The sequence below is a fragment of the Falco biarmicus genome, chromosome 11, assembly GCF_023638135.1.
Source record: "Falco biarmicus isolate bFalBia1 chromosome 11, bFalBia1.pri, whole genome shotgun sequence".
Classification (NCBI taxonomy): Eukaryota; Metazoa; Chordata; class Aves; order Falconiformes; family Falconidae; genus Falco; species Falco biarmicus.
Genome location: NC_079298.1, coordinates 28,139,656 through 28,165,836, shown reverse-complemented (window position 1 = coordinate 28,165,836; position 26,181 = coordinate 28,139,656). Strand labels below are relative to the sequence as shown.

Sequence of the window (26,181 nt, the reverse complement as noted above, 5' to 3'; positions counted from 1 at the left end):
GGCACTGCCTGCACTGCTCGGCACCGCGTGCTCCCGGGGTCCCCCAGGGCATCGGTTCTTGCCGCGCCAGAAGGAAGCAGGAGTTTAATTAGGGATTACTGTAAACAGGCATGACTAAACTTCTGCAAATGGCAATGCTTTTCGTTAAGCTGAGCTCATTCTAGCACATGGGTTCGAAACCGCTGTAGGCTGAGTGAGTAGAGGCCATTTCAAGGCTATTGTAGCTTCTTACCTTCAAAGGGCGATTGTGAGGAACCGTCACCAAACAGCTAGTGCAGCCACTGCCTTTGCCTGCATAGGTCAAACCAATGCTTATCTAATTAAAAATGCCACAAATTCCAGTCAGATGTGGAGTTCCCAAGGAATGTGCTTCTGCTTCTTTTAGCAACAGGTGGTAAATATTAAAATGTGTACAGCTCATCTCTTGTCTTCTGTCTCCAGGGCTGTGAAAAGCAGTGCGAAAGCAGTGCCTGCAGATGCACACAGAGCCTGCTCCTTCTTTTTGTTAACCGAAGGGAGCAGCTCAAAGCCTAGTTATTTTTGCAACCAGTTCAACCAGTATCCCATAGGCACCCATGCACCAGTTAATCTGTGTGTGCCGTGCTTGGTCATTGGAGATGGCAGCGTGTGAAGGCAGGTGGGAGCCTGCTCTCTCCCACACAGGTCCGGTCCCTGCTGTTATCACTTCCTTGGATTTCTGAAAGGAGTCTAGAGAAAATTTCAAGGCAGGGGGTAGCCTGTGGGACGGTCTCCACTGGCCTTCAGGCCTGGCTGAGAGGCACTGCTTTTCCCAGCCCATGAGCAGTTGCTGCCGCTCGGAGCCATCGCTGTGTGTGCCCAGCCTGGGGGAGAAATTATATGGTTGTGCTGGGATGGGGTCTCTCAGCTTTCTTTTATAAGCTTGGTATTACTTAAGCCCCAATGAAGTGAACAATAACACGTGCGCAGGGACCTGTTGGTGGCTTTGATGAGCTGCTGGGTGGAGCTGAGGGGTGTTGCTGGGGAGCGTGCTCCTGCACTACCGGCTCCATCCCTCATGTGCATTGTGCTGCTGCACCCCTCTGCACAGCGCTGGGCTTCCACAGCACACAGAGTGGCTGCAAGCTGCCTTGGGAGGGGGGATATGCTGGTGTGTCTCAGGTCTCCTTTGAATCTCTGATTTGATGTAATTTAAAAAAAAAAACAAACCACCACAACACTGTAAGACTGGGACAAGGAGGTATGGAACCCCTAAGGATTTCCTGTAAGGGAGGTAAATAATCTTGTAAATGGAAGTCTGCAAAAGAGGGGGTGAGAATAGGTGCTTCCTAGAGGAACCGTCTCCGTTTAACCCTATGATTGATATTGATTTAATTGGTACCAGTTCTGATTTCTCTGAGATTCCTGTGAAACTGCTCGGATGGAAGATGGCTTTTGTATGTGACCCAGTTTGCCACCTCGACCCGTGAAGCATGCAGGTGGTGAGGGGAGGCTGGCGGAAGCAGATCAAGGCAGCTATCTGGTAGGAAATAGCAAGCCAAGCAGAAAGAATTTATTGTGAAGTATTCAATGTTATTGGAAAATATTTTTTCTGTGATAAATGGGTATGCTGTGATCCAGGGATTGTTTCAAAGAAGCAACTTTAACTCTGCTGCTCTCACAACATGGGTATTTTTAGACTGATTCCCATTTATACCCATCAGTACTCGCAACCGTCACAGACGGATACCAAAATTAAACCTGAAGTTGGATGGGAAAATAGGCATTGACCTTGTCAGTACGAACCAAAATCATCTTATTTCAGACAAACACATGCACCTCGGAGTTGCATTTTCCCATATGTGCAAATGCAAACTCTGGAACCATGGAAGAGTTTTAAAAAGCATCGTTAAGCCCAAGAACAAGCATCCAATACTTCATTACTCCTCCCCCACTTCCAAATTACCATGCCCTTTGATTAAAGTCTAGCTACTGGCAAAACCACCAGCACCGGGGTGTAGACAGTGTGTTGGGGGAAATGTAAGCCTGAGGAGCAGCTCAAATCTGAGCTGGTAGGATGGCAGAGGCATCCAGCTTGTTTGCCCATGCCGTGCTGGCAGTTGTTTGCTGATGGAGCCAGCAGGAATCTTGGTCCTGCCCCGAAACATCTCTGTGATTTCATGCCCCGCAGTGGGAGCCATCCCCACCGCAAGTGCGAGTGCTGCAGGCTGGTTTTGTCCCAGGTTTTGGTGGCAGGAGAGGGGAGCACAAGCAAAGTGGCCACACCAAGGAGATCCCCAAATCTCCCTGCTGTCCTTGTCTGTCTCCCAGCCCCAAGAGAGAGCAGGGAGGTGCTGCTGGCATCCCACGGGTGAGCCCCTGCTGGTGCGTGGTGCACAGGCGTGACCACGGCCATGGCCAGCATGTACTTTACAGCTGCATGTGGGAATTGAGGTGGTAACATGTCTTCACCAGAGCTGCAATGGGATTGCATGCCCCTGGCAAAGGGTCAGGGGAGTCCTCGACAGGCACAGGCAGCAGCACAGCACTTTGGTAGGGCAGCTTAAGGCAGTCTTCTAAAAATGGGTTTCAGTCCATTTATTGCTGATCAGATTAGTAGACTAAGCAGGTATTCCAGCCTGCTCCCCTCCCGCAAGCCTGAGTCCCTGTGGGTTTAAAGTGCAGCCTGGAAAAGCAGACTGTCAGGTTTTGAAGCCTTGTTCAGAAACGCCTCTTGGATGAAGCTGACCGCGTTCCTGGGAGGTATCACACTTTCCAGCTGCTTTATCCCCTGACATCTGCTGCTGCCACGGTAGAGCTGGGGCGATGCACGAGGGAGAGGTGGGCTGGGGCGGGCTGGCATGTGCCTTTGTGCTAGTGGGAGCAGCAGCCCGCAGCGGGAGGGAGTGATGCTGCACGCCTGGGGACCCCGCGGGCAGGGCAGGACCCCCGGCTCTCCGCTGCCCTGCCCGCCTGACAGCCGGGCTCTCGGGAGAGGCAGTGCTGCCTGCGCTCCCTGCCCTGTGGCAGGCTGTGCCCAGCTGCCTGCCACACGCCACTCTGATATTCCCAGACCCGTGTGGGTCAGGGACTCTCTTCTGATCTGCGAGGCTACATCTGGCCAGGCTGCATCTGTCTGCTGCTGTGCCAAAGCTGTATTTTAAATTATTCTCTTTCTCTCCAGTGCTCTTATCTTTCTGCCACTGCGTTTAGAGATACTGGTCGTGTTCTCCCATTTAGCAGAAATGCTTACACTTCTCTTGGATGGCCAGTGCTCCCGGCTGAAACTCATCAGGAAACCTTTCTCTGTGCTGCTTTCTTGCCCACATAAGCCTGTCTGGGCTTGTACCGTGTGATTCTAATGAGTACTCATCCTGCACAGTGGCATTGCAGCGCATCCTTATCGGGCAGGGTTGCATTTGATGCGTCCTGTATGTGTGGCGCCAGTCCCAGCGCACAGCGTGTCTGCACCTGGCAAGCTGGGCGCAGCGTGCGCCTTGCCGACGCGTGGGCTTTGCCAGCCTTTGGGCCCAGGAAGCTGTTGGTTCACAGGACCCACAGGCACGTCACCGTCCTGTGCTCGCTGCGCTGCCTGCCTCGAGGTGGTACAGCCCCTCCATCACTGGAAGCCCCGCTTCTCCTCCAGTTAGCAAAGCACCAGAGGGAAAAAAAAGAAGCAATGAGATGTTCCTGGCTGCGGTGTGCTGCCAGTGCTTCGGCAGGACCCTGGCACTGAGTTCTGCATGTTGTTTACCCCACAAAGGGCTAGCGGGCAGCAGGTGCTGCCTACCTGCTCCTTCTGCTTTCCAAGCCCATCGGCTGGGCAGCTCAGCACCCCTGGCCAGGAAGGGGCTGTGTCCCTCCCAGGTTCCCTTTCCTGCACAGCCTGCGGGCACCTGTGAGTCATCCAAGGGCACCAGTGTTGGTGCCATTTCCTTGTGTGTTCAGTAAAGCGAAGTCCTTGTCCCCTGCACAGTGCCGCCGTTAGCCGTTCCTCCCAATTACTGCTGTTAGGATCCTAGCAGGGTTTCTCAGGCTTCCCTCCTGCGGGGTGTGCCTGATCTCCTGTACCTTTCTGAGATTTACTTTCATTCTCTGTGTTTTCAGCAGCAGAAGTTTCAAGGTATGTGGTTTCCCCCCACGGTCATTAATACTTGGAGCTGTGGAGCCTGTGCCTCAGCTGTCATTTTGCAATAAGTTAATTCTTCATCAAGAGAACAGTACCACTCCTCCCCCCAAAGTGCTTTCACTGGTCTGCCACGTCTTTCGTTAGCCTGAGCTGACCTTGGGTTAAAGTCTAACTCTGAAGGTATTTTATTAGCTGCCGTGCCAGGCAGCTGCGAGGAGGAGCCAAGGGAGTGGGCACCGGCTCCCAGCACCCTGCCCCGCTCCCCGGCCAGCGCCAGCCCTGTGCTTGCCGTTGGGTCCCCATGACAAAGGGTGGCAGGAGCCATGGGAGAGCTGCGGGGACATCACAGCAGGCACAGGTCGGAGGGTCCTGGCCAGCCAGCCCTTCGCACTCAGCTAAGGTGGCTCTGCCAGATGCCACTTTGCTCAGGTTTGTGTCCTTTCCATGTAAACACAAAGAAATACAGTTTTCTGGCAGAAAAATACCCCCCTTTCTCTGCTATTTCTTACAGCAGATCTTTTTTCTCCTGCCTCCCAAGCTAGCAGAGTAGCACCGAATTTTGTTAATTCTCAAACCACTGCTCTTTCCCCAGCACAAGCTTGTAATTTTTTTTTTTTAATATGAGGAAGAGGAGGAAGAGGATAGAGGATGGAAGGGGACAGGGACAGCTCGATGCATTTAGGGGAACTTCATTAAAAAATTTTCTGTTTATTTGTGTTCTGCTAGCACAACCTGACCATATTCCTGGTACCATATTCCTGGTACCTTCCCTTCGTGATGGAGAGTGCTAGTGGGCAGACTTAAATCTGTACCCGCCGCAGTTTAGATGGGCTGGAATAAAATGGGGCCAGTTTTATTCAAGTTAACTTTTTTCAGGTGCTTGAGAATGGGGGGGGGGGGGGGGGGGGGGGAATATGATGAATCTAGAAAGACATCATCTCTCCTCTTTAGTGTCTGATCTGCCTAACCTAGTGTGCAGTGCGTGGTTACAAGTTTTCTTACACTTTTACTGTGTAGAAACAGCGTGACAGGGATGGATAACACATTTCTAAGGATGCTGAGTTTTCTGTGCTTTTCACACATACCCGTAATACTTGGATTCATACACAATTTTACTCTAAGCTGACAAGGTTACATGCGCTCTCTATTAAGCAACATATGTTACTCTGTTCTCCAGAAAGGGCAATTTTAATACTCCGCCAGTAGGAATATGTTGCACAATGATGCATACCCCAGCTGCCGTTATTTTCCATCTAAAGTTATTTAAATAGTGAACTCTGCATAAAAGGCAAATGTTGAAAATAGACTACTACTAACCTCAGGTGAATGGTAAGGTGCTCATGATCTGATTAAATGGACGTTTCTTTTCTAATTGGGAAGATGAACATCTTTCTTTGTGGGCAGTGTAAAATTAATGGATAATCTGTATTCACCTCTTAGCTGCTTGGGGTTTATGAGTGATCTTTTTTATTAGTGTGACCACCTGTACTTTTTTTCTTGATTATTTTTATATATATCTCTCTCATAGGTTCATTTTCAATGCGTGCTTAAAAATTTTAGTAGAGTGCTTAGAGCTTCAGCTGGAGACTGACTGTGGAGCTGTGCAAGTCCAGGAACAGACTGGTGTCTCTTCCGCTCTTTCCATTTTCTGTGTATTTCCCTGAAATTATTTCCCATCTATCTTCTAGGATTGCCACATTGCTGTAGCCAAGAATTAACCCGAACTTGCGGTATTATTACAGACATTTAAAGATCCAGAATCATACCCAAGATGGGCAAACTACCTGGGTTGAAGGCCAAGAAAGCTCCTCTGACTGTTACACCATTTGGCAGTGAAATGCTGCGTGGTGTGAAACTAAAAAGGGATCATGGGGAAGTTGCACAAATCTTCATTCTTTCCTTGATCCGAAGCTGGATAATTATTTCTATATAATTTCTTTATTAAACAGTAGGCTGGAGCTGGAGCCATCGGTAGCTGAAGATACCATCCTGGTTCCCTCAGTGGAGGGAAATGTGGGGGTCTTTGTCCTGAAGTAGTCACTTAAAATCAGAATGCGGTACCCAGAGAGCACGGAGTGAATTGCTGTCACCCAGCTCCCTAGTTGCACCTAGTTGCAGAGGCGCTCCTGTTGCTCCTGTCACAATGCACAGCAAAGCTCCCCCTGAGCATCCCCCTCCTCTCCCAGCAGCAGGGCAGGCTCCGGGCTGGTGGCTTTGAGAAACCCCACTTTTGCTTTGCTTGTTGGCTCAGTGAGAAGCTCGTTAGCAGCCATGGTGTGGATTTTAGTGCATCTTTGGGGATGCAGGCTGTGTTCCCAGCAAGGGTTGTATGGCATTGGTCCGGTGCCCCTGGAAATGTGCAGGTTTTCCTCTCCCCTGGGTCAGCTAGTGCCTGTTGGGTTTGGATTCAGCAGCAGCTGCTGAGGCTGTGCAGACCATCTCAAAGTCCCTTCGGTGGCATTTCCAACCTTGCCATCACCTCTGCTCTCCTCCCAGCAATAGGGAAAGCTAAAATCTTAATGCTTTGCATCCCTCTCTGTTCCCCAGCAGAAGGAGGGATGTTGACAGATGTGGGCAGACCCAGCAGAACTCTGTGCCCAGGGCAGACAGGCTGTGGTCAACAATAACTCCAAGCCAGGGAGGTCCTGATCAGTTGTACAGAGAGATGTTTTCTGTGGCCCCATTAAGTAAAGAGGCTTGCAGGGCAGGTGTTAGCAAGGGCAGGTCCTGTTGATGTGCACCACGTCAGTGAGACCATCTGAGATGTCCAGCAGGAACAAAAAGCCCATACCGGCACCTGTAGTCTGCTAATGGGAAGGATTTGCCATTGCTTCAGAGAAGTCCAAGGAGATAGCAGAGGGCCAGCCACCCCTCCCGGGCTGGGGAATGCCAGGGTGCACGCAGGGCAGCCAGCCCAGCCCCAAGCACTGCTCCTGGCACTCGCCTAGTGCCTCCGGCTGACTGTGACCATCAGCCACTGCCTTCCCGGGAGCTGCGGGGGCTTGCTGGGGTGTGCAAGGACTTGTGGTGAGACGTGCCTTTCTCCTGCCGTAACCAGCAAGCAGTACCCTGGCATGGCAGGGCACTGAGCGGGGCTGGCTGTGGCAGCTGCTGTCACTGCCAACATGAACTGCTGCGCCATGAGCCGGCAGGTCTGAGCACAGGTTCTGCCCTGCGCAGTTTGGGGTTCATCCCTTACAGTCTCTGTGGCTCAAATCTCACATAGAGGAACTACATAAGCCTGATGCCCCCTTGGACTCTAGCCACAGGTACTGCTTGGGGTTAAATCCCGCTGATTTGCTGAATTAGCTTTGTGAACAAAGAGCAAATTGCACACTGTGGCTGTAAGAAGTGGGGTGGCAGCCTAAGAACGGTGTGCCAGGCTCTGCAGAGCTTCCTCTTGGTTTGGTCTGCTGCTCCTCTCTCCTGGGTCCTTTTCCTCCTTTCTTGCACCTATTCACCCAAACTCAAATTTGAAAGCCCCTCAAAACCAGCGATGCATCTCCTGGCCGGTGGGACTCGGCATGCTGCCCTGCGCAGCCCAGGGATGTGTGTGGCGGCTCAGTGGAATTGCTGTTTTATTGAATCCTCTTCCGTGCTAATTTGTTATTAAATTATGGTTAGTGTTTCATTAAAGCCCCAGTGGGCATGAGTTCATTAGATTTTTAGTGGCTAGAGCTGCGCTTCATTGAATGGGAAATGTGTCCCAAAGAGCATCTGAACTCGTCGGAGCGATTGCGCCTGTGAGCTCTGGTTGGGGCGGGATGTGCCGTAGCTCTCTAAGCGCATGGCTCGGACTTGCAAAGGAGCTTTGCTTTTGCCTCGGCATCAGGATAAGGGCCTGGATTTATGCAAGGGCTTAACAAATCTGGCTGGTCGACCTGTCTGAGAATTTGACTTCTTTGATCCAGTCAGTTCTCATTGGAGTTTTGCCGTGAGCTGTCAACACAAAGGGACTTGGGCTTCAGCGTGGCAGAGGCAAAACAGCTTTCTCCATGGCACTCCGCTGTGCCAGGCTCGGGGCGAGCCCGGGCAGAATGCCTTGCTTGCAGCAAGGGATTGTGGAAGCTTCTCCAAGGAGCTTTGCATTGATTTTGTCCCTGAAACATATGCCAGAGCTGGGTAGCATCTTTGTTGAAACATCCTGGCCTGTCTGCATTGCTGTCCTGGGGCTGTTACTCACCCCCAAACCAGGCTAAAAATCAGTCTCTCTAACCCTGAGATATTTTTCAGGGTTGTTGTTTCTTCCAAGCCCATATTAATTAGCACTTGGGATGGCCCAGAATAGAAACCCCACAGCTCCAGGAACGTGGAAATGCAACTTGATGTTTATAATCAATGATGGTTAGGACCAATAAATCAGGCTGCAGCTCCACAAGGTGCCATGCATCACTGTGGGTGCTGCAGAGAGCATCCAGCTCAGCCCACGGCTCCTGGAAAAACGGCATGCAGAGCTTTAGAAGGTGCTGGGTTAATTAATGCAAGGTAGCTGGGCTGGAGCTCACCTTTACAGAGCTAAGTCAAGACATTTCTTTAGTGTTAGGTACCAGACACTGCTGTGACCTCGCTATTGGATTGGTGTCTTAGCAAGGCTCAGAGAGGGTGTTCTTGGATGCGGTTTCACCTCTGCTTGTAACGATGGGGAAGGGGACTATGAGAGAAGGGGAATACAAGAGGGACCCTGATGGGCTTTTTGGTGAGACCCTTCTCCCTGCAGAATGAGCCCTGCAAGCAGCATACAGGTATGTGCTGGGGATTTTGAGGCTGGCTGTAGCCATGATGGGAGCCTGAGCTCTGCTTTTTCTCGAGCCCATCACCACGGCTTCAGCCCCATAGTGGGTGGGCTTGTACAACTCACCTGGTCTGTGCACTGAGGGGGGCAGAGCTGTGTCCCGTCCCCCCCCCCCCCCCGCTGTTTTCTGAGTCATCTGTATCTCCCATCCCCATCAGTGGACTTTAAAATGGCTTTGAGGAATTATACTTTCAGCTCTTTTATCATTCGATCACAGGTCAGGGCCAGCAGCTTTTCCTGCCTGCTGGTTCTGGCTGCCAAAGTTAATACATCATGCAGTGCTGGAAATGTCACACCAAGGCTCGAGGCTCGGCACGGACTGGAGGCAGAGCTTTGCATCGGGGCGCCTGCCTTGTGCTCCCTCTGCAGAGAAACTGGCAAAATAATGAGAGGATAAATTAAATTCTTCTTCCTCGGGTGTGCGACGTGCAGGATGCGGGGCTTTCCTGCTGCTGGGCTTTCCTGCTGCTGGGCAGGCACAGAGGGTCTGTCCCTATGGCTGTGCACAGCACCCTGCGTGTGGGACCAGCACACCGGGTACCTGATGTGGGTGCACCCGTGGCAGACTGGTTATGGGACTCCCCAAAAGTCCCACCGCAGGAGGTTGCTCAGCCTAAATGGCTCATCTAGCCTATTCCCCTGCCAGCCCCCTCCCTGCCTGTAAGAATCTAAATGCTAAAGTGGCTGAATTTTGGGGGCTCTAGTTCTCTCCCTGAGCTGGACCAGAGCTTTGTGTTTAGTCACTGATCCTTGAAAGTTCCTGTTGGGTTTTTTTCCTGTCCAGCGACTTCTAATTCAAGTGGGTAATTGCATTATCCCATCTCCCCTGGAGAGGGAGGTTCAAAGAGTCCTCAGTAATCACCTTCAGTTCTATACTGAGCCCAAAAATAACCCCCACTCGAAATGCCGTTTCCTTTACCAGAGCTCAGCAATGGCCACAAGCCAGCAGGGCAGACCGGCCGGCCCTGGGGGCTGGCAGTGCCGGGGAGGTGGCAGTCTCTTTCCAGGGAAGTACAGCCCTTTGGAGGGCCAGAGCAAGTGCCTGAGAAACACCAGTTCACGTTTGCAGCAGCATCCTGAGCTGAGCAAAGCATTATCCACATCCAGGAGCCAGCCTGCCTTGGGGTGTGCTCCTCCAGCTGCTGGGCATGGGGACACTGCAGGGCCCCCCCTGTGCTGTCCTAGTGTGGGTGCGCAGGCTGATGGAGGCATGTGCTCAGGGAGTCATCTGGGATCAGGGAAACCTTTCCCTGTCCCTCTCGCCCCTTCCCAGCAGAGCCTTTTCAGTCCTCCCTGGGGCTTTCCTGGTGCCGGGAGGCTAATTCAGGTTTTTCTTCCATCTCCTGCAGTATGAGTTTAAAGCCAAGAATATCAAGAAGAAGAAAGTGAGTCTCATTGTGTCGGTGGACGGCGTGAAGGTCATTCTGAAGAAGAAGAAGAAGGTAGGCAGCCGTGCCTCAGCAGCAGGAGCCCTCCCCTCACGGTGCAGGGACCTGCAGCATCCTTGAATTTCTGGGGTACTGGTGCACTGAGAGAAGGAGGGAGGGGCTGGAATCAGCCTCGGATGGGCCAGTACTCTCAGGGTGGCTGAGCCAGTCCTGATGCAGGTGTAGAAGAGGCTCAGGGGCCCACATGGGAGGTGATGTGGGACATGGCTGGTCCCCATCAAGACCTGTCCCTTGGCAAAGGGTTGCAGGGGAAAAGCAGCAGAGCTGTGACAAGAGCTTCCCGGGTCTGTCCCTGGATGGTCTGCCCTGTCCTTGATCTCAGGGGCAGCATCTGACGTACTCATTTTCAGCTTCTTTCATTGCAGAAAAAAGAATGGGCCTGGGATGAGAACAAAATGCTCGTCATGCACGATCCCATCTACAGGTGAGCCTGCTTGGTGAGGGGACAGAGGCTCGTGTGGCTCCACCGTGCCACTTACCCCATGCCACACCAGCACCACACTGGGGACCGACTGTGCAGAGCTGCTGCTGTCCCCACAGAGGGCAGCTCCCCTCACGTGCTGTGCTTTCCAAAACTGCCCATCGCTCTTCTTCCATCTTGCTGGCAAAAGCTAAGAGCATGAGGTGTCTGTGTCCTGGGGAAGCTGATGGGAGCAAGAAAGGGCCCCAGCCATGCCAGGGAGGGAGCAGCAGGCACCCCAGTAAGGAGGCCAGCTCTCTGAGCAGGCAAAGCAGAGGGGTGAGGTTTGCTCTTCTCTGTCCCTGGAGGGCTCTGGGACTCCTGTACCTGGGGGCGGAGCGGAGAAAGCCCCATGCTGCCTTTGCAGAATGCTTGCTGCTGCCAAGTCAGCAGGCTAATTTTCCAGCCAAGGCAAAACCACTGCCAAAAAATTTTCTAATGGGCTTTAGCAGGGATGTGCTGCAGAGGCTGGGCATCTGCCAGCACCCCATGCCCTGGGAAGCACTGGCTGTGGCCTCGGCAGTCTCCTGGGCCTGTGGGTAATATGTATGTTGATATCTTCCCTTCCTTTCTGTCTTTGCAGGATATTCTATGTGTCTCATGACTCCCAGGACCTAAAGATCTTCAGCTACATTGCCAGGGATGGGTCTAGCAATGTCTTCAGGTGCAATGTCTTCAAATCCAAGAAGAAGGTAAAGATGCTGGGATGTGCATTCAACCATCGCAGTGGTCTCGGTGGGATGGCTGGGGCAGGACCCCATGGCATTGTGCTGCAGCTGGTGGCCCAGAGCACCCTGGGGATCTGAACTCTGGTGCCTCAGTCCCTGTGGCAGCACACCAAGACCCGAGAGCTGTGCCAGGCTGGGGAGGTCACTGGGCAGGGGCAACCCAGCTGAGGTTATGTTCCTTCTCTCCTTTCCTTGCCTGCTGCAGAGCCAAGCCATGCGCATCGTCCGGACGGTGGGACAGGCATTTGAGGTCTGCCACAAGCTGAGCCTGCAGCACACCCAGCAAAATGCAGATGGGCAGGAGGACGGAGACAGTGAGAGGAATGGGGATGATCTGGATGTCCCAGGTATTCTGCGAGGGCAAAGGCAGGGGTGGCATGCGGGTCCTGGAGCCTGGCAGATGTGGTTTGCAGGGTCAGCATCTTCCCCTGCCACTCCTTGCTGGCTGACACCTGCAGGGAATGGATTTGCACAGCAATCTGGCCTGCGGCACCTCGGGCTCAAGCTGGGATCTTGCCCAGCAAGGAGCCTTCGCTAGGTGTTAGCCATCATCCTCGCAGACATCCCCCTTGCTGGGAGCCCATTAGCAGCACCAGGGACTCTGCTGGGCGCCGAAGTACTCTGCCTGCTCGGCTGCACACACTGCAAACATTTCCTTGCTGCTTCCACAGAAGCCCTAAGCTCAGCCCTTCCTCATGTCCCGAGGTGCTCCCGGGGCCGGGACTGGCGCTCTGCGATTCCCTGCATGTGTGAAGCTGCACTTGGGGTCTTGCATCAAGCTCCCAGAGCTGCAGGCAGCCTGCGGACCCCCTGCCCCCTTATCAGCTCCATGGGCAGAGGGTGCAGGGAGGCGTGCTGCTGGCTGGGGGGCTGCTGGTGCAGCCTCATCACCCCAGGCTCTGCCGGGCCCCGGGAAGCTGCTGTGCTCCTTGGTGCTGGTGCCTGCCGTGGAGGGGTGGCAGATGTTTTGCAAGAGGTTGGTCAAACGCCTCCAGTGCCCGTTGGGATGCTGGTGGGTGCCCCTGCCCGGCCAGGTGCTGGATCCCCCCCATCCCAACAGGAGCAGCCTGGGCTGTGCCGCCGTTTCCTGCTTGCCTTTGCAACCAGTGCTGTTGTGATGACCTAATCATTGGGCTGTCCTGGACTGGTCATTGTTTGGTTTTCCTCCACACAATGTCCTGGCCGTGATACACAGCTCCCTGGGGATTTCTGAGCATCTGTTTTTAGTGGGTTTTTTTCCACTGTAATCTCTTGTTTACCTTTCTTTAGCTGTCTCTGTGTCTCCTGCTCTTGGTGGCCCACTTGTCTCACATCAGGGGTTTTGGCGGCTGTTCCCCAGGTTTGGTGTGCTGGGGCTGGCTGTGTTTTTGGCCACAAGCCTCATTCAAAGCAGCAGCAGGAAGCACAGCTGTATACCTCCGTACCAGAGCCGGAGGGTGGGTGGCATGGGGGCGGTGGGGGACCGACCGGTGGGCATCACCCACCATGCCGTGGGCGCAGCGTAGCAAGCTCCCACTCCACACGGGCTGTGTTCTGCTCTGACGCTGCTCCCACAGCCTGCCGCCTCACCAGCGTGGAGAGGGCAGCCGCCTCAGCAGAGGAGACGGACATTGATGCCGTGGAGCTGCCGCTGCCTGGAGCCGACATCCTTGACTTCAGCCGCGGCGTGACCGACCTCGACGCTGTGGGCAAGGAGGCGACCGCCTATGCCGACGCCAAGGTGCGTGGGTCCCTGCCCTCCGCTCTCAGGGCATGGTACGGCCCCAGCCCCGGCGGCTCTGATGTGCATCCCAGGGGCCCCAGGATCCGGAGGGATTGTGCAGCATTCCCCAGCTCCTCGGTCAAAGCCATCTGCCGCCGCAGGGCAGCCCTTTGGCTCCGGGCCCAGGGCGCTCCGGAGAGCACTGTGCTGAGCCTCAGCTGTGTGCAGCCACACGGAAAGCGTCTGGGGCAGAGCTGATAGGGATTTTTTCACGCACGCAAAAAAAAAAAAAAAGACTGTTTTGATACACTGGAAATTTCATGAGAAGCATCAGCACTTTCGGGAGTTTTCTACAGAAGTATTTGGGCTGTGTTTAATACTGAAAAAATACTGTCTTTGAAGTTTTTCAGCACCCCCAGCAAAGCGAGCATTTGCTTTGAATGCAGCAGCTTCTTTCCTGGGTATTTTGGGGGCTTCTCTGTGCCGCAGCCCGTGTGTGCCTGGTGGCTCTCTGTGGCGAGGGGCACAAGATCACACTTTTTTGATGTTGGTGTTTTGCAGAGCTGCCTCCACCCTGAAGATATCTTGACGGCGTCGCCCAAAATGCTGCTGCCCTCGTCCGCCCAGCTGCCTGACCTGGGAACACCCCTCTCTGCCCACCACCAAATGCAGCTCCTCCAGCAGCTCCTGCAGCAGCAGCAGCAGCAGACACAAGTAGCCGTGGCACAGGTTCTCCCCTCCGCTCTCTGCCCAGGGGAAGCAGCAGGCTTCCTGCCCGAGGCGGTGTTGAAGGCGGGCAGCTCCCTGGGGAGGGCAGGCTGCCTCCAGGCCCAGATGCTGAGGTGGTGGCTGTGGGGGAAGCTGGGGCACAGGGGATGGGGAGGGGCTGCCTCCTGGGCTCTGCAGCAAGGGGAGAGGAGTGGCCATTTGCCCTGGCCCCTGCACAAAAGATGAGGTGCTTAGGTCTGCGTGCCACCAGGTTTCTTGGTCCTTTGGCTCCTGTCTGCTTGCCAGCACCTGGCCTCAGCGTTTGCCCCGGCCAAGTGCTGCCTGGGCTGTGCAGCTGACAGCTCGTTCTCCGTGCCGGTATTTCTCATTTAAGCAACTCTAGCTGCTTCATCCAACTGATTACCTTAGCTTTAGTTGTTCCCTGACCCATCTCGGTGCTCTCTGCAATTGCTCGACCTTCTTTCTGGCCTGAGCAATCAGCTCCAGCATCAGAAAGTCAGTATTGGTCCTTCTGGCCAAGCTGCTGCCCCAAGAGCCCATGTGGCTGCTGGGGTCATGGTCTTGGGAAGCTGCTTTCCCTTCTGGAAGAGGGACCTGCATCCTCGGGGAATCCTTGATGTCTGCTCAAGTATGGTGTTGCTACAGGCAAAGCTTGCCAGGCAAGCAGTGCTTCTGCGGTAGGGACTACTCACCTTCAGTAATTCCCAGTCTTTGTGTAGCTGCAGAGCCTTGTGGTGGCAATTTCTTTTTCTTCTTATGGAATAGCCTAATGCCATTTCTTGGCTGGCTCCTGGGATGGCAGCCAGTGGCCTCACCCCCCTCTCTCTTAAGAGCTGATGCCCTGCTCTGGACCCCTGGCCACCCCCAGGGTGGTTCTTGTCACTGAGCTGCTCCCCAGTCTCTTCAGTGCGCACTGTGGTGATTTTGTATTGTAATTTATTAATGAGAAAGTTGGGTCCTATCATGTCAGATGCCTTTCAGATGACTGCATGCATTACATCAACACCTCTGTCAATGGCATTTGTCATCTTCTCTCAAAAAGTATCGAGTCAATTTTTCTTTGAACATGTGGTGGTGAGCACAGGCTTAATTCTTCACTAACAAAGTTGGGAGATCCACTGTGCTGACCAGGGCCTGTGCTTAGTCTATTGCTACGGGGACCATCCTGTAATTATGTTGGCTTGTAATTACTTGGGTGAGGATGAGACGCCATTTAGTTCCCTCACTGACCAGACACTTGCTTTTGCAAGACGTTTCCAGATACCTGTGAGAGTTCATTGTCTTGAATTAAGGCCAGGAGTCCTTCATGGGTCTTGTCCCAGATATGCAAGATACGATGTTTGGGCTGTGCTCGCATCTTCTCTTGGCATCACATGAGCATCACCTGGCCCCTGCTGCAGGCACATGTGGTGGAGACAGCTACGGGCTGCAAGGAAGGGTGATTTCCAGGCTGACGCTGCCAGCACCAAGCTTTGGCACCCGCTTAACATTTAAATGTGATTCCATCCCTGCCAGCTCGGCTTGGGGTCTCTGCTTCACCCACCAGTATTTGGGCAGAGAGTCCCTTTCCCACCATGCTGCCGTGCCCGCCCTGCCCTACCAGTGGCGGCAGGAGGAGGAGGTGACTGTTGCTCCTGCTGCAATGGTGTCGAGTGTCTCACCTGGCTGATGGCCCACAGGCAAACCAAAAGGGCTCTCTCTGTGCTGCCTGCTCAGAGTACAAAGTATTGCACCCCTTTGCCCTTGGTCTGACTTCATGGGCAGTTGCAAGTCCCAGCCCCTGGCCTGGCCTCGAGCTCGCTGCGCTTCAGCACTGCTCTGCCAAGGGCACTGCCCCGCTGCCTCGCTGGCTGCGTTTGGGCAGCTCAGGACAAAGCAGGCAGCACCGGCACTGCCTCCTGGTACCCATCCAGGGGGGCAGGTGGTCCCCAGCTGGGCTGCTTTTGGGGCCCTGTAGCCGCAGCAGCACCTCACCCTTAGCAGCCCTCCTCTTCCCCAAGGTCACCTTCCAGGCCAAGGTAAAACTCTTCGTGTTTGTTGGTGGGGCTTTTGTGTTTTGAGGTTTTTTTGTTTGATGTTTAATCTGTGCTCTCCCGGTTGCCCATGAGTTGTGGCTGGTGCAGTCCTTGCAGGCATTTGTAGGAGCTGTGGGTGGGTGGCAGGGAAGGGGTGCTGAGCTGGTGTGGGCTCCGGGTGGCTCCGCACTGCTCTCCCGTGTCCAGAGTACGCTCCTGGGGCTCTCCTTGCTTGAGCTCAGACCAGAGAGCTGCCCAAGCTGCCCCTGGCAGGGGCTCCTGGCTGGCCTCACCCAGCAGCATCCCACCTTCCCTGGGGCGTGGTGCTGGTGGTACAGATGCTTGCATACGCGTAGTTGTGCTGAAATTAACCATCTTCTTGCCCATGGACTTCCCCTGGACTAACATTAAGGCATTTCTTTCCGGGGCCAGAGCGAGCAGCCAGGTCGCATCCCCAGAGCCACCGTGTCCCAGCAGCACTGCCATCTGTGTTGCTCCAGGCGTGTCGTGCCTGTTGCAGCCAGAGCTGCCTGCAGCTTCAGGGCAGCTCTGATGCTCCAGCCCCTGCTAGCGACAGGCGCCGCTGGCAGGACCCTGTCTCTGGGAAACCTGCCCAGAAAGGCAGCTCGGCCAGGGCTGGCTTGCACCCCCAGCACCATCCGGTTGGTCAAGCCTGTCTTCTCTTCTGCATCCATCTGGCTTCCTTCTGGGCTGCCCTTTCCTTGTGCATTCATGGCACATGTGCCTGGCCAAGAGTTCCAGTCAGTGCCACCTCCCTTTGCCTTGGGCTTTTCCATCAGAGAGGCCAGGGGACCATGCGCTAGATTTTCTGTGCCCTGGTGCAACACTGCTGCTTGCTCCCGCTCCCCATCACATCTGCGGGTACCTGCGGATACCTGCGCTTCTTCATCAAAGCTTGGTGGGATACTGGTGAGCCCCGGTAGATGAGCAGGGGTGGCCGGAGTTGAAGCTCTCAGCCTTCAAGCAGCATCTCCCACATGCTCACCCCTACTTTCCCATCACACAGGTCCACTTGCTGAAGGACCAGCTGGCTGCGGAGGCAGCAGCGCGGCTGGAGGCCCAGGCTCGTGTGCACCAGCTCCTGCTCCAGAACAAGGACTTGCTGCAGCACATCTCGCTCCTGGTCAAACAGGTGCAGGAGCTGGAGCTGAAGCTGGCGGGGAACAACACCAGTAAGCGCTCCTGCCCTTTCTTCTTCTCTCACAGCTAGCTGGGTCTGTGGAGGACATGCATGTGCCTGTTTCTCTTGGGGTTTTTGTGCACTTCCAGTGGTTTTGTGTAGGGAAGTATTAGTGCCCTTCTGGCCTGGCTTGTGCATGTGCGGCAGGGTGCCTGCATGCAGCGTGGGAAGGGGCATGGGGAGGGCTGTATGGACAGGCAGTCACATACGGCTATCAGCTGTACGTCTGCTTTCCCCAGTGGCTGTGTGCTCTAGGCCAGCTCCTTACCTGCCCAAGAGCCCCTCCTTGACCTTCTTCTCCAGCAGATGTGGCCCTCAGCTCCCTGCAGGAGCTGGGGTGGGAGACAGACAACTTTTTGTCCTGCAAAACTGGCTCTTCGTTGGCCAGCAGCAGCTCCAGGCACCAGTGTCACCAAATGAGCCCCTCCGAATGGTGGCAGTGGGGAGACTGACACCGAAACGGCCCCAGACCGTCCTCCGCTGGCCAGTCTGCAGCCAGCCGTGGTGGCCGGGGGATGCCCAGGCGAGCCGGGGTGGCACTGCCTGTCTCTCAGCTGTGCCCTTCTCTTGCAGCGGGCTCCCAGGACAGTCTGCTGGAGATCACCTTCCGCTCCAACGTCCTCCCCGTCCTCTGCGACCCGACCACCCCGCAGCCCGAGGACACCCACCCGCCACCGCTGGGCTCTGGCTCAGGCTTCCCCAGCACCCTGGGCAGCCCCATAGGTAGGAACGACTGTCTGGTGAAGCTGGAGTGCTACCGCTTTCTGCCAGGCTCGGGGCCACCCGCCCCGGAGCCAGCACTGGGCAGCCTGGAGCTCATCAAGTTCCGCGAGTCGGGCATCGCCTCCGAGTATGAGTCCAACACGGACGAGAGCGAGGAGCGCGACTCCTGGTCCCAGGAGGAACCGCCGCACCTGCTCCATGTCCAGCCCAGGCAGGACCTGGGTGACAGCCTGGAGGATGAGATCGCGGTGTAGGGGTCAGCAGGAGGTGGTGCAGAGCAGCCGGGCCCTGCCGGAGCTGGGGTGGACCCTGGCCATAGCCCCCTGGCCCTGGCAGGGATGGGACAGCCCAGAGGGAGAGAGGGCAGAGAAGGGAGCGCGATTCTTCCAGCCCGCGGCCGGGAGGTGTGCGGAGGTGAGGATGCAGCCGTGCCGAGGGGGTGCGCTGGGTGTGCTGCGCTCTGGCGTGCATGGGCTTGTGTGCTGAGCTGGAGTGTCCCCGCTTCGCATCGGACAGTGAGCTGACAGCCGCTTGTGCTACCCCTTGGTCCCTGAGCTCCACAAGATGCCTTTCGAGGTTGGGCAGAAACAAGGGGCTCCCTGCTGGATTAGCCACTGCTGCTGGTGGGGCAGCAGTAAAGCAGGTGGAGGTTTTCGCTGGGAGAATGAGAGAGCAGGCATGGGGCAGTGAGCAGGGACAAGAGGGACCAAGGAGGCAGCGTCAGGGCAGTGGGCAGGGACAGAGCTGCTGGTGGGTGGTCTGGCTCTCTGCGTGGCGGAGAGGGTGGGGGACGAGGCCAGGGCCATGCTAGCGGGGTGGTTGGGGTTGGTGATGGTGCGCTGTCAGCGAGGGCGTGTGAGAGGTGAAGCAGCGGGAGATGAGCCTGGGAAGGAGCTGGAAGGATGGGATGAGGTGAGGTTGTGCAGGGTGGCCGGGCACAAGCAGCTCCTGGCAAGGTGATGGTGTCTGTGGCGCTTCCAGGACAGGGTTTGTCCCAGCCTAAGGCAGAGGGAGGTCACACAGGCACTGCCCACTTCTCTCCCAGGCTGCGGAGCAGAGAGGAAGGCATGGCTTGGTGCGGAGCAGGGAGCCAGGGCAGACAGCACGGGGCTGTGGAGTGTCCTTTCCCTCATTGTCCAGTCCTTGGGCTCCTTGGTATGGCTGCGAGGTTTCAAAGCCTTTCTGGTGCTCTCAAGTCATGTTTTCAAGCACTTCCCTGCACCCCCCATCACCACAGGCTCCCTGCTTTGCTTTGTAGAAACCCCTCCCATTTCCCAGCACTTGTTTGCTCCCAGACCAGGGCTGGGGGATGCAGTGCTGGTGTCGACCTTGTGCAGGGATGGGCACATTTGCCACCCCTTGATGGGGAGCAAACTGCTTCTTCTGCAGTGGGGCTCCTTCCTGCCTCTGGTTTGTACCCTCCAGAAAAGTGAATCCAAGACCTCAGAATCCCCCACCAGAACCCAAGGTAACCATGGCTGAGAGCCGCCTGGAGATCATCCCAACCTCCAAGGGATCCAGAGCTTGTTTCTTTTCTACAAACACATTTATTAGCTGCCTGTTGCTGCAGCCTGTAAGAGGCCACAGCTGAAGGGGTGTGAACCAGTCCTAATGTCCCCCCTGCTCCCTGTGGAAACACTCGATGAGGTGGGAATTGGCACCGTTACCTTCCTCCCCATACACCCTTCTATCCTGCTTCTGCTTTGCTTTGTTGCTTCCCTGCTGCTCTTGCCTTTGCCAGCTCTGTCTCTGCTAGATCTGCCTGCAACTAACCCCTAGCTGAGGATCTCCCAGACATGAACTCTTGCTCTCCTCCAGGGCTTAGCCCAGCTGCTGAGGAAGGTCCATCACTTCTTTCTGCCCTTTGGAACTGAGAGCTGCTGAGGAGTGAGGTGTGGGTGAGACCCTCGGGGTCGGTACGGGCTGTGCTATGCACCCTCTGCCGCAGGAGGCTGGGTGCTGTGAGGAGCTAGAGTCCTAGTGGGAGGGATGGATGTGTTTTGGTGTCCCTAGCAGTGGCCTGGTGTCCAGGGGAGCCCCCTGCACTGGCCATGGAGGAGGCAGAGTGGGAGTGGGTGCTGTTTGGGACATGGGTGCTCCTGTCCTCTGGCCACCAATACCTCCATATGTCCTGTCCCACCCTGCTGTGTGCCAGCCCCTCTGCTGGGGACCCCGACACCCCACTGCCAGCTCACAGTGGTTGGAGGTGAAAGCATGGGGTGGGAAGCTGGTCTCCCCAGAGGGAAGAGGCGGGGATGACAGCATGCACAGGACGTGGTGCAGGCAGCGTAGGGATGTGTGGGTGAGCTCAGAGCGCGACTTCCATGTGGGCAGACAGATCGCGCAGGAGAGGGGACTGCAGGAGCTTGGCCCTATGCACAGGGCAGACGAAGGGAAAGCCTGGGAGGAGCAGCAGCAGGCAAGAGCTCTCTTCCAGGCTGTGCTGTCTCAGAAAGCAGCTAGGGCTGAGCCATCTCCCCACACCACTGCTCCTGCCCGTCCCTGCCACACATGCCCAGCCCAGGCTGTGCCCCACAAGGAGCTGTCGGGACCAGCCGCGGGCTCAGGCTGCTGCCCAGCGCTCTGCCCGCAGGGGACGGTGGTGGGTGCCCCACAGGCTGAGGGTGCTGCTGGAGCTGGATGGGACCCTGCCAGCGTCCCGCTGCACCACAAGTGTACATGTGTAAATGATCCTTCTCCTCAGTCAGCGCTGCCTCCAAAATGCCTCTCTAGCCTCTCACTTTTGTTATGGGCCTTGACTGGGGATTTATAGCTATATTTTTTTGTCCTTTCTTTTCCTACAACTGTTGTGTTACTAACTGTTGACTCAATCTTATCTGGGAAACCAATCTGTCAATGTAAGTGCACTTAACCCTTGGGTGTTGTCATTAGTCGACTGGCTTTTGCTAAATAAATCTTTCTATTTCTCAAGGCTTTCTGTTGTCTCTTCCTTCTCACTGACTCTCTTTCTGTACTTCTCTCCCCCTCCACGCTGGGAGTCAGCACCGGCTGTGGCATCCCTTGCACAGACCCCTCCAACCTAAGCACCCTCCCCAGTGGGACCCTCGTTTGTGCCCACCAGAGCGAGGTGCCTGAACATTGCTGGGAGTAGCGGGGGGTTCAGCCTTCCCCTTCCGCCACTGCACAGCCCAGGCTCGTCTCAGGGCTGACCCCACAGCTCATGGGTGCCGGGGCACCCCCAGCATCAGCAGAGCTCCCTGCAGAGATGCTAAGCGGCGCTTTCAGGGGCTCGTGCGATTTTTGGCCGCTGGGGAAGGAGAAGTCAGGAAGAGCCTCTTAAAGGATGGCGGAAATGTTGTGCAGGCAAGAGCAGCAGGCAGACGGGGCTGGCTGCTCCTAAAACGATTTATTCCGGCGCCGGCAGGAGCAATGGAGCAGTGCCCTCCCGCGGCGGCTGCACCGCTGGCTGGGCTGCACCGCTGCCTTGGGAGCTGCAGCCTCCTGCGCCTTGCAGGGCCTTGAGCTTGCGGTAGTACACCTTGCAGCTGTAGCCCTCCTGGGAGCTGTGCTGGATGTGGGTCTTGACCATCCACAGTGTGGGGAAGAGGCGGCAGCACGACATGCACTGGTAGCCGTGCCGGGTCACTGGCTGCCCCTGGGAAGCAGCAGGGATGTCCCCGACCATGATGCTGGCTCTGCTGCTGGCCAGCCTGTCCCACTCGGGGGGCTGGGGCTCGTCTGAGGAGCCAGAGGAGGAGCAGACAATCTCTGAGAGGTCATCAGGCTCCTCGTCCTCCTGGGTGCTGGTGGCTGAGCCGCAGGAGAGGCAGCCCCAGTGCTGCTGGGTGGCTCCTTCGGTGCACACAAAGTAGCTGTAGGGCGAGCACCAGGGCCGGTAGATGGTGCAGGTACTGGCAGGGGGCTCACTGACCGATGGGGTTGCGGGGCTGCTGGCTGCGGAGGAAAGGGTCTGCAGTGACTCACGGGTCCCCGTAAGAACCTGGCCCCTGCAGGGTTGGGAGCTGTGCTGGAGACCCTTCCTCTGTGTCTCCATGGGATGCAGAGGTGGCTGGTTCTATCCCAGTATGTCCCCCCGGCATGGAGGGTAGCATCCCTCCCCTCATGGGGCATGGGTAGAGATGGGCGCAGGGTGGTGGTGGGCGCTGAGGCACCAGCACAGCACCGGGCTCACCCAGCAGCCGGCTGGAGCCGTCTCGCAGAGGGCTGCGCTGGCTGGCACAGGGGCAGCAAGGTGGGGACTGAGCTGGCACTCCTAGGGGCAGCACCCACAACTTTGAGGATTCCTACTGGGAAGACACAGGGGAGAAACCAGTGTAGCTCAGAGGTGGAGTGTGACTGCATGAGCCCACCAGGTTCCCAGAAAGCACCCGCTGCCACAGACCCACCTGGTCCCCTTTTCCCCACCCATGCAGGAGGATGTGCCCAGCAAAACCCCTCGGTGGCCACCTGCCCACCAGCCCTCGCTGTGCTGCGGGAAGCTGAGCAGTGCCAGGGCTGTGCCCGGGGGAGCCCTCCCCATGGCAGGCTCACCGGGAAGGCTGGCAGTGCCCCAGGGGCATGGGGCCTCCAGGCTTCTTGTCCTGGTGCCACAGGGCATGGCCCTGATAGAAACGGTGGGCTCCACAAAGCTCTCCATCACCCTCGCGTAGCTGCTGTGTGGCTCCTGTGCCACGGTACCCATGCTGTTATTTGGCTGATGTCATAAAAGGCATGATGTCACACGTGTGTGCAGTACATAGCAGGATACTCTGGGCAGTGTGCTCAGCCCCCAGGACCTCTGGGGAGCTTGGCCAGCGCAAGGGGAGAGCCAGCTTGGGCTGGAGAGGGAGCCTTGTGGGGGTGGGCAGTGCAGAGCCCAGGCTGTGTGTGGCCCCAGAGAGCCCCTGCTGCTTTGTGGGTGCCTGGCTGGCACCACACGAGATGTCTCTGCAGGCAGCACGACAGGTCTGGGCAGGGGGTCGGCAGCACGTCTTGCCCAGCAGCGCGGAAGGGACTTGCCTGCTGTCCCCTTGCCATTCCCTTGGTAAATCCTCTCTCTCTCTCTTTCTTTCCACAACCTGCTTCCCAAGTCACTCGGTGTCAGGTAAGAGATGCTCTCAGTGTGATGGCAGTGCCAGTGTGGAGCCTTGGGCTTGCTGCTACCCCAACTCACCCTATGCTATCCCCAGTGCATGCACTGCCCTGTGCAGCCCTGGCATGGCCTGGCTGCCCACAGCCTCTGCGGGGCCGCAGGAGCAGCCTCCCCAGCCCCCAGATTGTGTTCCCATGCTGCTGGGTTGGGAACTGGCAGGCAGCTCTGGGACATGCCATCCCTGCCAGGGTCCCCCCTCCAGCCTGGCTCACACCCCCTCTCTGTTCTCTTTCCCACTCCAGTGGACCAGAGCATGTTTGAGAACGCCAGCGCCAGCACGGCACCTACCCCCCGGCCACAGCACATCCCTGCCACGGCGGGCACCCCGTTGCAGCCCTCCCGCCCCGCCAGCAGCCAGCACCTCCGCAACCTGGGCAAGGCCATGGGGGCCAAGGTGAATGACCTCCTGCGCCGCAAGGAGCCAGCCGGCCTCCCTGTCGTGGGAGTGATGGAGGTGAACGCCAGCGCTGGGGCCATGCTGGACACGGGACAGCCGGCTAGTGAGGATGGGTGAGCACCTCCATGGCGTACACCCCACGGCGGGGCCATTGGGACAGGCTGGAGGGGCCTCAGCACGGGGCTGTATGTGACTTCTCTGTGCTTGCAGGGCTGTGGGGCTGGATGCCTTTCCCCGGCTGGAACCCCCGCCCCCTGTCACCAAGAAGCGGATGCCGCGTGCCCTGAAGACCCCACAGGACATGCTCATCGCACCACAGCCGGCAGGGACCAGCCCAAGGAGCAGCACGGAAGAGCCCCCTGAACCGCCCACAGCCCACCCTGACCCTGCAGAGGAGCAGTCGGGGATGAGGGACCCGTCCCCTCCAGAATGCCCTGGGGTTGCCAGCATGATGGGCACCCCAGAGTCCAGCGGGGACCAGCCCACCGGTGCCCTCCCCGTGCCCGACCTCATCCATAAGGGCAGCCTGGATAGCCAGAGGCGAGTGGGCGAGAGGGCTGCTGAGACCTCACCCTGCACAGAGAAGCCCTCGCGGAGACAGGGGCTGCTGGAGCATGAGCCACCGGGGAGCACGGGGCAGACGGAGCCACATACCCCCAGCTGGGAGGTGGAAGGGCCCCATCCCGACCTACTGTCCTTCGAGTAGCGGCGGGGGAGCTGTGACAAGGGCACCGTGGGGGCTGGCTCTCCCAAACATGTCTCTCGCTGCTACTTGCTGGTTTTGGGGTCATTATTTTGGAGAGTGGGGGGAGCGCTGGGGTGGCAGGAGCCATTGCTGCCCCAGCGTGGGGTGTGGGGAGCCATGACACCCCACTTCTCCCCAAACACCCATGGGGGCACGGCCCATCCTGCTATGGTTTCTGCAGCCCCATCCCAGTCAGTGCAAAGCTCCCGTCCTGCCACGGCGCCACCATCCTGTCCGCAGCCAGGGGCCATGCTGAGCTGGGGACCAAGGGTGGGCTCGCCCAGCAGCCTGGGTCCTTGTGCGTGGGAGCAGAAATGCCAGCCTGCCCCCAGCCCTGTTGGCTTTGCCGGGGTGAGTGTCCCACACTGTTCCCCACATCTGCGATGACTGCCCCTGTCCGGAGGATTTCCCAGCCTATGTTGTGTGCTTGCTGAGATACCCCGTCCCGGGGTGCCAGCAGGCTCACCCAGCCCTAGTGCCTGGTGCCAGGGAGCCAGATGGCAGATGTGCCCCAGACCGCCTCCAGGTACTGACCCCTCAGCGTTGTTCCTCCCAAGTGCCATCTCTTTGCAGTGAAGCCCCAGCCTCAGAGATGCGCTTGCAGTGCAGGCTTTGTGGGGAGCGGGGCTGGATGCCTGGGGCCGCATGGCTGCTGGCCATTGGCTCTGGTGGGGAGTGGAGCTCCCCAGGAGAACCCTCTCCAGCTCCCGCTTGTTTCTTGGTCTTGCCCCAGCCACCACCCAAGCAGGAAGCCCACCACCCCTCTCCTTCCTTTCCTGGGGCAGTGATGTCTTTGCGAGACTGGGATGCAGGAAGCCATGCGGTCCTCTGATACTGCTCTATGATTGTTTCGCCATGAATTACAGGAGAGGTTAGGCAGCCTGTGGACCCTTGGGCTGGTGCAAGGAAGCAGCTGTGAGATGGCACTTTTTGCTCGGAACTTTTACATGCGTCCTCACTGCAAAAGTGCTTTTGAGAAAAAAAAGCTCCAAAGACCAGATTCTGTCTGGAGGAAGCTAGGGAGTCATGGATGGGGTACCTCTGCTCGCAGCTTCTCCTGGGCGACACAGGGTGGCTGGGCTGAAGCAATGTCTTCCACCACCCAAAGCCACGTTGTGGTCCTGCTGAAGGAAGGAGGTTGTGAGCATGGCTGCCTTTGCCCTGGGAGTAGCCGCTGTGCCTCCTTGCCTGGCGGCGTGGCGGCTTTCGTGGTGGCGCTGGGGCTCTGCAGTGCTCAGCCACTGGGAAGGCCTCACTCAAGAGCGAAGGAGATGCCAGAGACGCACAGAGCCTGTGGTCGGTGCTGAGGTATAACACACCCTGTGTATAATGTGATTATGTTGTGCATGGCTGATGCCACCCCACAAACAGAAATCTACATGAGTATGTATATGTGTATGCTGCCTAGACCTACACTGCATTGTATATGTTCATGGAAAGAAGGGCTTGTAGCCACTTTTTGAGGAACCAGCATCTTCCAACCCTGCCAATCACAAAAGAACCTCACTGCTGGTCCAGTCCCTCTATTTATGTTGTCTAGGGTGTGTATGTAGTTTGGGACAAAATATGCAGATTGCACAATAAATATTTTTTTTTTCTTTTTTACTCACCGACACGTAGCTGTCCCTTGATGGAAGGGGACTGCCCACCCCAGCTCAGTATAGCCCTGAAGCCCCTGAGCAAGGCCAGGTACCTGCCAGGTGCTCATGCAGGGGGGGCTGCACAGCCGAGGAGTGAGGCAGTGGCCCTGGCAGCCCAGCCCCATGGAGGTGAGGGGAGCTGGAGAAAGCTGCCATCCAGTTCCATACTGCTGGACTGATCGCATAGGACGACAGGGTCTGCTGTGTTAAAGCCGTGGGTTTAAGGGAAGTATCCCCGCAAAGCACCGCCAGAGGCCTGACACCTACAAAGGGCACCCCAGTCCTGGAAGCCAGGCCCGGTGGCACAGCCAGGCACTCATCAGGCGAGTCTGGCAGTGCCCAGGCTGAGCGTGGCATGGCTGCCTGGTTGAGCTTGGTGCTGAGGGGATGGGACCCCCAGT

General features: G+C 56.8%; 3 protein-coding genes across 4 annotated transcripts in view; 2 read left to right on the top strand and 1 right to left on the bottom strand.

Annotated features, from left to right (window-relative positions):
- Positions 1–21,438, top strand: part of NOS1AP (nitric oxide synthase 1 adaptor protein) — a 43,730-nt gene extending 22,292 nt beyond the window's left edge. The window contains exons 3-10 of one of the 2 annotated variants that reach the window (XM_056356226.1): positions 10,229–10,321; positions 10,693–10,751; positions 11,371–11,479; positions 11,721–11,862; positions 13,072–13,235; positions 13,779–13,946; positions 16,989–17,154; positions 17,736–21,438. In XM_056356226.1, coding sequence (XP_056212201.1) covers positions 10,229–10,321; positions 10,693–10,751; positions 11,371–11,479; positions 11,721–11,862; positions 13,072–13,235; positions 13,779–13,946; positions 16,989–17,154; positions 17,736–18,139 — 1,305 coding nt within the window. In that variant the 3' untranslated portion in view covers positions 18,140–21,438. Of the gene's footprint in view, positions 1–10,228; positions 10,322–10,677; positions 10,752–11,370; positions 11,480–11,720; positions 11,863–13,071; positions 13,236–13,778; positions 13,947–16,988; positions 17,155–17,735 lie in introns of both variants that reach the window. The other variant, XM_056356225.1, reaches the window with a different exon arrangement.
- Positions 21,253–22,469, bottom strand: SPATA46 (spermatogenesis associated 46). Its single transcript, XM_056356205.1, has one exon. It carries the CDS (start codon positions 21,898–21,900, stop codon positions 21,253–21,255), a length of 648 nt encoding a protein of 215 aa, XP_056212180.1. The 5' UTR covers positions 21,901–22,469.
- Positions 22,470–22,565: 96 nt separating this feature from the next.
- Positions 22,566–25,750, top strand: C11H1orf226 (chromosome 11 C1orf226 homolog). The gene is given in 6 exon segments (XM_056356228.1): positions 22,566–22,611; positions 22,614–22,687; positions 22,689–22,778; positions 22,780–22,840; positions 23,241–23,508; positions 23,606–25,750. Coding segments are annotated over 6 exon segments (1,023 nt in total). The 5' UTR covers positions 22,566–22,577; the 3' UTR covers positions 24,102–25,750.
- Positions 25,751–26,181: the final 431 nt, after the last annotated feature.

Bases quoted from the DNA above. Each gene is read 5' to 3' on its own strand.
- SPATA46 (XM_056356205.1), bottom strand. From the start codon at position 21,900: ATGGAGACACAGAGGAAGGGTCTCCAGCACAGCTCCCAACCCTGCAGG.